This window comes from Excalfactoria chinensis, chromosome 1, assembly GCF_039878825.1.
Source record: "Excalfactoria chinensis isolate bCotChi1 chromosome 1, bCotChi1.hap2, whole genome shotgun sequence".
NCBI lineage: Eukaryota > Metazoa > Chordata > Aves > Galliformes > Phasianidae > Excalfactoria > Excalfactoria chinensis.
In genome coordinates, this window is record NC_092825.1 from 12,878,560 (window position 1) to 12,889,437 (window position 10,878).

Consider the following 10,878-nt stretch of genomic DNA (forward strand, 5'->3'; position numbering starts at 1 on the left):
CATTAAACTCTGGACAGTTAGAAGTAATAAAAGGCCCCATACTACAGGCTGACAGAATTGCTGCACAGCACCAGGCAGTTGTAATCTGCTCAAGTAAGAGATTCTCTCAAAAGGAAAAAAACCTTCACCCAGGAAAGGAGAAAAATAAAACCACAAACAAAATTGCCCACCAAAATCCAACTTGAGACAGTCTAACAGCTCTTCTACAGCACAGTTAACTCATTAACTAGCAAGCAAGGTGAGAAGTAGCTAAAGCCAACAGGTCTGCATCTGTTACAGCAGTAAGGACACAAGGCACATTCTTTTTGCAGCAGCCACACTAACTTTATTATACCTAGAAGTTTACTATCAGAAATCCAGCTCTTGCACATTCAACAGTTTAAGTTCACATCATGTACAGTGGCACACCCATGCTTATTTTCATTACATAGTTTAAAGAAATCAAAGATGAAATGAGAGCTTACTGGACAAGACACACTCTTTCTTGGTAATTCAAAGTTAGGTACCTTCATATAGATGTCCACAGGAACCATCAAATATTGCTCTCAGTAAATGCAAGTGAGCTGAGCAGTGTCAATGAAGACTTTCACATATCCAGACAGCTCTAGTCCATGCAAAGACTGTTCATATCCTTCAGAGGAAGGAATGAAAATGCTCATATTAGCCATTAGAATATATTGGCTTTGGAGTCCATGATATGTGAGCAAGTTTTGAGACACTAAGTCACCTACTGCACACACACCTTTGGTAAGTGAACTTATACTGAAACATTAGACAGTTTTCTTGTCTGAAGATTGTGCTAAGATACTAAACAGTAATGACATGAAAAACAATGTCCTCCGAGAAAGACCTGTGGGCAGATTTGATGCTGTAATCTGAATAGAGTCCTGCAAATCTAGGTGTGATGTCACAGTCCTGACAGAACTCCAAACTTCACGCAGATGGCTTTTGCATGGTATCAGTCTTACCAAGAAGATGAACTACATTTCCATTGGGATTCCACATGCCCTAGTTGTGCCCTAGTTTGTTTGCATTTTATTTCTTCCAGTAAAGGCTTGTTAGAACTAAGTAGGCTGCAGTTATAACCCAAACAAGTGCTCCTTCCTCATCCCTCCTATGATGTTAACATAAGAACCCCCCAGTGTGTCAGCATTTAGGTGACCTCCACATTTTCTCTTAATAATATTGCACAAAGTCATACAGCCTTTTTAAGTCACAATATATTTCAAGATAATAACTCAGTTGAAGTACTGAAGACTGAGTCAAGGTAATACTTCGTATGAAACAAATCTGTACCATCAGTTATTACTGAAATAAATCGTAATGGTTCTTGGCAGTCTGATGTAAAAAAGTAGAAGCACTTGAAAGATAATCTTGTTCTTATATTCTTTGAGCTGAATACGTCCCTTGAGAACCTCTGATTAATTGGCTGTGCAAGTTGGTGTCCTTGTACACAAACCAGATATTTCCTCCCCACAAAACCATATTGAGTAAGCCAAATATCTGTGGGTTAAGAAAAAGAATTGAGCTTAGGTTAAACAAAAACAATGCAGACTATGACTTCAAAACAAGCCAGAAACAGCTCTCCAAAGCAAAGAGAGGACAGAAGAGATGCCCATATGCTCTAGAATATCATGAATATTTTAGATAGACTTCTCTGGAAATCAAATAGTTGACATAGTCTGTCTTTCATACAAGTTCTTTTCAGCTCTTCTGCGCATGCAGAGCACACAACTAATCATTATACTGGGACAATGAAAAATAACAGCTGGAGTTCTGAAAAGTTCAAGTTGTTTCTGTGCCTTTATAGGAAGAGAGAAGTTTCCTTTTTCTAAGGCTATCAACATTGTATCATAGCATAACCAATATCCCCACAAAACAATCTTAAATCAACACATGTAATGAGAATATGCTTCTTAGGTACTATTGGCATTTATAACATCCATTGAACACTGAATGGCATAAGACATACGTACCACAGACACATTCAGAGACCTCATGCTGGTCACAGAGCCAAAGTGACAGGTCATATCTGGAGCTTTGCAAGAGTCAATTAGTGGGATAATGCCAGCCCCTGTAGATATTTTGATATCAGCAAGTGCCTTTGCCCAAGCAGAAGTACTGACCAGCCACAGAAAGGTTGTCAAAATAGTTACAGCCAAGTCCTACAAAAGAGAAGTACTCATTAAAATGTTTAAAACAAATTTAAGTACATAAGAGAATAAGGCAAAGACTATGTCAACTACATTAGAGTAACCATACCAATACTAACAAACACAAGCACATCAGATATTAATAGTATTGTAATTACAAGTCAACATGGGTTATAAATTATTAAACCATGCATGCCTTTCGCGTCTACCAAGCAATAAGCAATTTCATCCTTGGGAAGAAATCTGTCTCTAACCCAGATAGCTGGCACTTATTAAAAAGTCCCATGGATTGGGGTAGCAGGGTGATTTCAGTCTGGACTGCTGATATCCCAGTTTGTCTGGAAAGGTCACTAGGACTGAGAAGTATTCCAGATCATGCCCAGGAACACTAAGGATTCAGGGCTTTGGTATTTAAGGAGATTACAGTCCACGGGGCACCAGCTTCCCTCTATCATAACTGCACAGAAGGTGCACAGAGGGGGAGTTCCCAGTGACTAATAGGAGGGACCTCTCCCCATGGAATAACTTCATGCTCAAATACATGATAAAGATAAGTTGTGGGGAAGACTGTTCACTTTGAGAACTTCTATTCTAGTCTTCCCTTCAAGAACTGTATAGGACAAGATGCCATGGATAAAAGGACTTTGGGTTCCTTTCTCCTTTTGCTCAACTGCTGTAGCCACAAATCCAAGGTGCGGTTCCCACTCCACATAGCTTGTGGAACTACTGAATATTCATGTATCAATTCAGATTCAGCTTGCATTAGCAGTATTTCTCATCCTTTTTATGAGTACAAAAAGATAAGATGTGGAAATACTTATTACTTACAGTTAGTGGGAACTTGCTATTGTTCTGATACACATGTCTATATCCAATATATACTACCAGGGCAGCAATGCAGTAGAGGAAAGCCAATGCTGCAAGTGTAACAAAGAACTGTGCAGAAGAGGAGAAGTTGCCCACAAGATAAGTGTCGGTCCAAGTACCACCACAGTGATTAGAATTTGGTGCGCTAAATTGAACAGTATTCAACCTGGAAAAGATAAAATATATTACATAGCTGTAGTCTACTACACAGAGAAACTTCCATACAGTCATGCTTCACAACATCATTGCTTCCTTCAACATCCTAATTAAGTTTATAAGAAAAATTGAACAACATCAGTTGTAAATATAAAGATACTTGGAGATCTTTGAAGACTGTTCCCAATCCTACACTGAGATAAGCAACGGTAGCTTTAAGAGGAGAAATGTTGATCTTGCATTTAGACTAACTGAAGAAAGGAGGCCCCAGTTGGGAAGCAGACATATTACATTTTGGAGGCCAGCACTTTAAGGTGGAGGGAAAGTGAGGGGCAAGACTTAAAAAGAAACAACTGCATATCTATAAACATGCAAGCACTGGAGCTTTAAGTAAAGGAAGCTCAATGTAGTTTGCAATAAGTAGCAACAACTCAATGACCAGTACAGAAGCATTTCAGGTTCCTACCTTCTCCAAGTGCTGCTAAAAGCTGAGGTTTATGACTAAGCTCTGTACTCTGTAGTGGTCTTTACATGCTAGCATCTGAATCCATTCCTATCATACCCACACTTACTGAACATGCAAGTAACACGTGCACTTCTTATGATTGTGCCAAAGCTAAAAGAAACAATAAGCCTTATTCCTCGTGCTCCAGGAAACCTGCTTCCATTTACATTACAATTGCAGCAGAGTAGTTAATCATGTACTGAACATCCTCAGAAAGACAAGAGTGGAAAAAACTAGGAAGTTAATCTTCTCCATTCTGTCCTCATATAAAGATATCGTGACAACAGCACATCAAAGACAGTCTTACCTGGGTCCCCAGATCAACTACAGAAGGTGAAAGAGGCTGTTAAGACTATAGATGATCTTAGAGGCCTTTCCCCACCTTAATGATTCTGTGATCACTTGTACTGGTCTGCTGATTAATCACCTTATGTAGCTTTCCCACATGGGCAGAATATAGCTTAGGGTAAAGTAATGCAAAATAGTAACACAACCAATTGTCACCACTGCCTCCTTGCCTCCATAGCACACCAAGGATCACAGTGCTTTCAACCAGTCTAACTTAATATTCTCTTCTTTCCCCTCGACTACCACAGATAAAGTCAAGGGGTTTACAATATTAATTTGTATATGAGAGCTGTTTGCAAAGAGATAAATGAAAGTGAAGAAGAAATAATCAGTGCATTTGAGTAGCAACTGAATAGTCTAATCTCACCTGAATGGATAAGCAAACACAGCTGTAACTGTTTGGTTCACCGCACCCTTGCAGGAAACCAAAAGGGTCGTCTCACCATGAAAGCCTCCACATGTTGAAAAAGCAAAGATGGAAAAAATCTAGAGATTGAAAGAAAGACATTAGCACACAGCACTGGAGCTCAAAGGAAACCATCCCAGCCTTTTAGCAGAAATGGCTAATAAAACCAAGAACTAGGCAAAGAAATAAGTTAATGAGAAGTCATTAAAGCAAAAGCAAGAAGGAATCAATGCATTGTGTTCCTATAGAAATAATTGGAAACAAACAAACAAATCAGTTTCAAAGATTTTTGTTCACACTCCACTCAGCTCTACTGAGAAAGTACCATTTTGATTTGAATACTGTCAGGGAAAGCCAGCACAGCATCTCCTGTAATTAATAAGCACTTCTAGGAGTCTCAGACATCCACAACTGTACACTGACATAGCAAGAAGCTGCATCTCTAAATGTTTCTGCTTTCCCTTTGTTAAGTAGGGAGACTATGGCTCCTACAAGCAGGACATAAGATACTATTGCCCAGCAGCCCAAGTTGCTGTTACAGCTGTAATTAGTACATCATGTTATTTATCAGCAGAAGTGCTGCCTTCCCTCCTAGGCAGGACCCGAGGAGCATTTCTTTGCAGAGCAGCCACCGCTAGCCACACAACACAGACAGGCAGGTGAGCAACATGCTCCTGCTGAGGCCTGCACAGTCAAGCTCTGAGCAGGATGACAACCCGCCAACCCAGGGCATCCCCTGCCCCACTCACCCACTCGAGGACCTTGATGAAGCCCAGGGGCTCTAGCAGCAAGCCACAGTCCACCTGCAAGCCAAACATCCTGGAAGAGCACAGAGCAACCTGCAGGTCCCAGAGAAACCCCTAGCAGACCCCCAGGTGCCCAGGCAGCCCCTTTAGAGCCATTGTCAGGCTCCACCCCACCCACTCACATCACACTGCGGGCAGCCCCGCCCCCATTACCTCATACTGGGATGGCCTTGCCCCCTAGCACCTTGCTGATGGCCCTGCTCCTTGTTCCATCACGCTGGGCCTTATGTAAGGGGAAAGTCCAGCTGTGTAAGATGCCTGCTGCTGCCATGGAGGACATGAGTTGGGATCTTGCTTGGGGAAGCAGGGCAGTGACAGGTAAGCACAGCTTTGGCTGTTTTGTGAAATACCCCAGGAGTGCAGGACTCAGCTTGGTCTTGTTGAAGCTCATACCATCGGCACTGCAGCACCGTGTGACATTATCACACAGTTTGCTCTTTTGTGCAAGCAGGAGCTTACTGCATGGAGAGCAAGAGGTACTAAGATCTGCCAGCTGCTATGGGCTCCTGGAGGGAGCCCAATGTAAAGCTGTGAAAAGGATGGTTCATGCTTCCCTTCCACTGCTGTGTTATACATGTAGTTGCCCAGCCTGGCAGCCTCCTCCTTGGCTGGTGGTTTCTGCTTTGTTCTCGTGTGTGCTTGAGAGTGTAACACAAACTGCATGGATGAAACACTGTCAGTCCCCAGCTGCCTTGTTTTGATATGCCTGTCTGTGAGGGTTGCATAAACTATTAAAATGAGTAGAGTGGGCTCCTTTATTACATGAAAATGATGTTGGTGCCTCAAAATGCAGTGAATTAGTGCCACTGATTCTATTTACACCAAAATCTGTACATTACTTTTAAATCTGATGGCACTTCAGGCTCACCAGCATTAGTATTAAACTAGTTATTAAAGTGTGATCTTGCTGTTAAGATCAACTTACAAATTAATACTTAATTAGTTACAAGTGGTAACTAGTTGGCTTGTATGTTGGAACTCTCCTAGAAAGTGCATCTGTGGTTCCAAAACACAAATAGTGCAGAGGGCACTGAAGGGTGAGAGCACCTGCATAGCTAAGGCTACTTGTGCAGCTTTCCTTGGAGGTGTGAGGATGTTCTGCAGGCATTCGGGGAGCTAGGACAGGGTGCCAGACCTCCCAGCACTCCATCAGGGTGTATAGGCATCACTAAGCATGTGATAGAATTGAGTTCTGAAACACAGTGTCATCTTATTTCTGTCTGTGTATGCCTTCAAAACACAGAAATGATCAGCCGCTCATTGGAGTGGGCTACTAAATCACTCCGAGTGGTTAGAAATGACAGCAGGGTATCCCATGAGTGGGAACCCTGGGACAGCAGGGACCTAAGTCACCAGTCTGCAGATTTGCACCTTGCATTTCAAAATGAAAGTAACAAGGTCAGTGATGGTCATAGAATCATAGAATAGTTTGGGTGGAAAGGAACATTTAAGATCATGTAGTTCCAACCCCCTGCTGCAACAACTCCCAGTTGACCAGGTTGCTCAGAGCCCTGTCCAGCCTGGCTTTGAATGCTTCCAGCAAGGGGGCAAGCAGTTGTGTGTGCGCTGGGAATGTGGAGCCTTGAGGGAGCTCCAGCTCCTGAAGATGTGTTGTTCAGCACAGCTGTCAGACCTGTGGCTGCTCAGGGCAGAGCTGTCTTCTTGGGCATCCTGCAGCTTCGGGTCTGTTCTAGATACGCTCAGCACAGGCCACCTGACCAAGATAAGTTCTAAGATAACAAAACTTATTTTGTTGGTTATGACAAATTTGACTTAATCGACCAGTGTTGCAAAGGAATGTGTTATTTTGGTGCTGAAAGTAATCTCTGTTAAACTCAATAGAGTTTAATGGTGGGTACAGATTAGGGAACCATGGCAGAGCTCTCCCACAGGGATACTGCAGTGGCACAGCTGAAGCATTCTTTAGTTTAGGCTGTGAAGATCCGGTGGGATTGAGCTGTGGCGGGGAAGTCTCTGTGGACCTGATGTCTTTATTATTATTATTGTTATTATTATTATTTCCTTTGTTTTGCAGTGGTATTTCTGATGTGGCTGGTGAAACTGCCTCTGATCTTGTAAGGATCTGTCACAGTTCAGTGCTATTTCCCCTGAGTTAAATGAGTGGTAGATATTTGGTTCTTTTCTCCACCACATCCTGTATACCCAGGAAAAACAGTTCTGCATGTAACTGGCATTTGTTTCGATCTAAATACCCCAAGCAATCCTCCTGCATCCAATATATCCCACTATTTTCCTTTGTTTCTCTATCTTCCTTCCTCCTCAACTTCTACTTAAACCTCAGACGCAAAACATCTCCATGAAAGTGCACCCAGGGGTTTGATTCCTCTCCTTTTCCACTCATCAGTTGCTTGAAAGTGTTTCCTTATTTAAAGCATTCTTCAAAAATGCTCTCAGTCCCTAATTGATTTTTTCCCCCAAAATCTCTCCAGGTATCAGATACCTGATATGGCAGCGCTCTCAGTTTCATTCTAGCTGTGGGTTCATTAATTCAAAACTGTAACAGGCTCCTAATTTCTCACTTCACATAACTGATCTCTTCACCAGGGTTAAAAGTATTTTGGAACATATTTGCTAATAGGTTGCATTCCAAAGTGGTATCCAACATATTAAATGTAGACGATGTTTCCACAGTGCCAATTTCATAAGCTAAACCCAATTCTAAATCAAATCTCTGCGAGGAAGAATTTAAGCAGGTAAACCGTAAAACTGTTTAAGAGCAATGAAAAAGTGCACTGCAGAAAAAGGGAGTTATTTTGCTTAGAAAATTGGTTTGGCATAGAGAGAAAGTGAAAGGAGTACAGAAATTATACAGCAAGTGGGAGAAGCTGTTAATAATGAATATAAATTAGAAGGTAGCCTCTTGCAGAAAAGTGATAAGGGAGCAAATGGACCAAGGGGCCAGTATATGATCTGCAGGCTTGCAGACAACAGCCATGCATTTTTAAAATGCAGAAGGAAGAGATTATACCGAAGTGAAGAGACAGAAATGGTGGAAATCAATTCAAAGGAAAAAAAATAATAATGCAGGAACGATCAATATTGTGTTGTGTATTTGGGAAAAAGCAGAGACATATTAATGTGCTAATAGTATAATAAATCCTTTCCACTCCAGAAGGGCTCGGGAGAGTGTTGTGTCACATCGGCTAAAGCTTTTCCATCAGCTGCCCATACCCAGCAAGCCTAGTTTGGACAAGGCTGATAAAAGAGCTCTTGTAATACTACTACTGATTGCCAGTCAGCTTTGAAACACCGATCAGTATCCAGATGTCTGATGTCATGGCAAGGCTAATCCCGTCCACTTATCACTATTCCTAAGGAATAAATATGACCCTCTTAATAGGGAATTAAATAAACATAGCTTATCTCAAGAAATACTGTCATTTGGGAGTTAGTTTTTGCTGACTGGCCTATGCCTAAGCCCGTGCTTAAGCAGTAATGATCAAAATACTGGGCTGATTCATTTAATACTTGTCACTGTGATGTATATTTGACCTGGAACTTGATGAATGCAGAAGAACATAAAACTGATGTGAAACTGATGTAATTAGCAGCTACCTAACTGATGTGAAACACTGATTTTAATTAGAAATCAACTGATTATCTTTGACTGAGAATCTGTGCCATTAGTGAGGAAGTAAAAATAATTTCTTGAGATATTGAGTCTCATTCTTTGGAAAAGAGAAGACAGAGCTGTGGGGCTTTATATAGCTGCTGTCAGGGCGTCTGGTGTGGGAGAAACCTGTGGGTCTGCCTGCTGCCCAGAGACATGTCTCTAATGGGGACAGCAAGATGCAGTGGGGACAGCAAGGTGCCAGTGCTGCCCTGCGAGGAGCAGCCTCTGAGCACTGCAGCCGCACCGACTGATTCTCGTGGGAGATGAATTCAAGCTGCCTCATTGGTTAAGGGTCACGGAGAGCTCCTTTTCTTAGACTGAAAGAAGCTGCATGGTTTAGCTCATCAAAGTGAAGAGTAACTGAAGATAATACTGCTGGCTTGAAGTGCACCGGAGAACAGATTCAGGAAAGGAAAAGGCTGATACTAAAAGACAGTTTTACCACAGGGATGACTGCATGTAATCAAAGAATGTAAGTTATGTTGAGTGTAAAGTAGAAGTGTAGGGTTCCAGGGGTGTCTCCCAGCAGCAGGCCCACTGTAGATGCTGTTTTCAGAGGGAGCACAGGATAGTTGTGATACTGTGACTTGTGATAGCAGTGGCAAAGAACTTGATTCTTGATGTTCTTCTCCCATGCTAATCTCCTACACAGTCCAAACAAGGATTAATTCAGGGAAGTCCAAGGCTCTGTGTTTGTAGTAAAAGCAAGAGATGATTAATTTAGAACGGATCTGGCTGGGAGGCACCATTACACGGGGCTGCCCTGACCACCAGACTGTACAGCAGCTTTACTGCAAGATCAGAAACTTCAGGTGAGGCTTTTCTTCCTCTCATAGCAAACTTTCCTGCCAAATAACTGTTTACAGATGGCTTCTCTTGGTACACTTGATGTCTTGAGACATTTTTCACATCACACAATGTTTGTCTAACCACAGGCAAACAGGCCTTAAGTCCTGTGATTAACTTAACTTAGATGTTCTGAGGCGCAGTATCAGTGTAAAAAATAAACACATTCCAGGCCTTTATCTTTTTAGTACCCTCTCTGCTTGAATCACTGTCCGCCTACCTGCAATAGCGCCCACTGGCCCTAAGTACCACATATGAGGAGAGCCCTATGAGGAGAGGCTAAGGAAGCTGGGGCTGTTTAGTCTGGAGAAAAGGAGGCTGAGGGGAGACCTTATCGTGCTCTTCCAGTACCTGAAAGGTTCTTACAGTGAGAGTGGGGCAGGTCTCTTCTCACTAGTGACAAGTGACAGGACGAGGGGAAATGGCCTCAAGTTGCGCCAGGACAAGTTTAGGTTGGATATTAGGAAGAACTTCTTTACAGAAAGGGTAGTTGAACACTGGAATAGGCTCCTCAGGGAGGTGGTTGAATGGCCATCCCTGGATGTGTTTAAGAGCCGTTTGGATGTGGTACTCAGGGATATGATTTAGTGGAGGGTTTTTAGAGTTAGGGTACTGGTTAGGCTGCGGTTGGACTTGATGATCTTCAAGGTCTTTTCCAACCTGGGTAATTCTATGATTCTATGATTCTATGATATCCACGTTTCCTGAACACCTCCAGGGATGGTGACTCCACCACCTCCCTGGGCAGCCTCTTCTAATGCATTTCCAGCACAGAGGGTTCTTGTAGCTGTGGTTTCCTCCCAGGCAGTGTGATTTCCTCGTGGAAATCCACAAGTGAATCTTGTGCCTTAATTTCCAGAGCCCAACATTTGTAGGTATTAATGAGTGAGCTGTGAGGCAGCCTGTGTGCTACGCTGATCAGACATCAGACATCAGATGTCTGCTGCAGAAATGAAGATGATTCCCTTTCAGGACACTGTATTAAGAACATGAAGAAGCAGAATTGTGAGTTGTTCCGTGAGTACACCTCAGGAGGTCATCACTGAAGATGGAGCTCTGGAACATGCCAGACAATAATTATGATGTGTGCTATTGTATTTAAAATTCTAGCTTACACTGTAGGATCTTCAGGCAGAATGAAGCTGTGCTGAGTGGCT

General features: G+C 42.4%; 1 protein-coding gene across 1 annotated transcript; it reads right to left on the minus strand.

Moving 5' to 3' along the window:
• Positions 1 to 319: 319 nt before the first annotated feature.
• On the minus strand, positions 320 to 5,319 carry SYPL1 (synaptophysin like 1). The gene is made up of 5 exons (XM_072349531.1): positions 5,185 to 5,319; positions 4,397 to 4,515; positions 2,982 to 3,186; positions 1,977 to 2,165; positions 320 to 1,503 (listed from the first exon to the last, which is right to left on the minus strand). The coding sequence occupies exons 1-5, from the start codon at positions 5,251 to 5,253 to the stop codon at positions 1,381 to 1,383; spliced, it is 705 nt and encodes a 234-aa protein (XP_072205632.1). The 5' UTR covers positions 5,254 to 5,319; the 3' UTR covers positions 320 to 1,380.
• Positions 5,320 to 10,878: the final 5,559 nt, after the last annotated feature.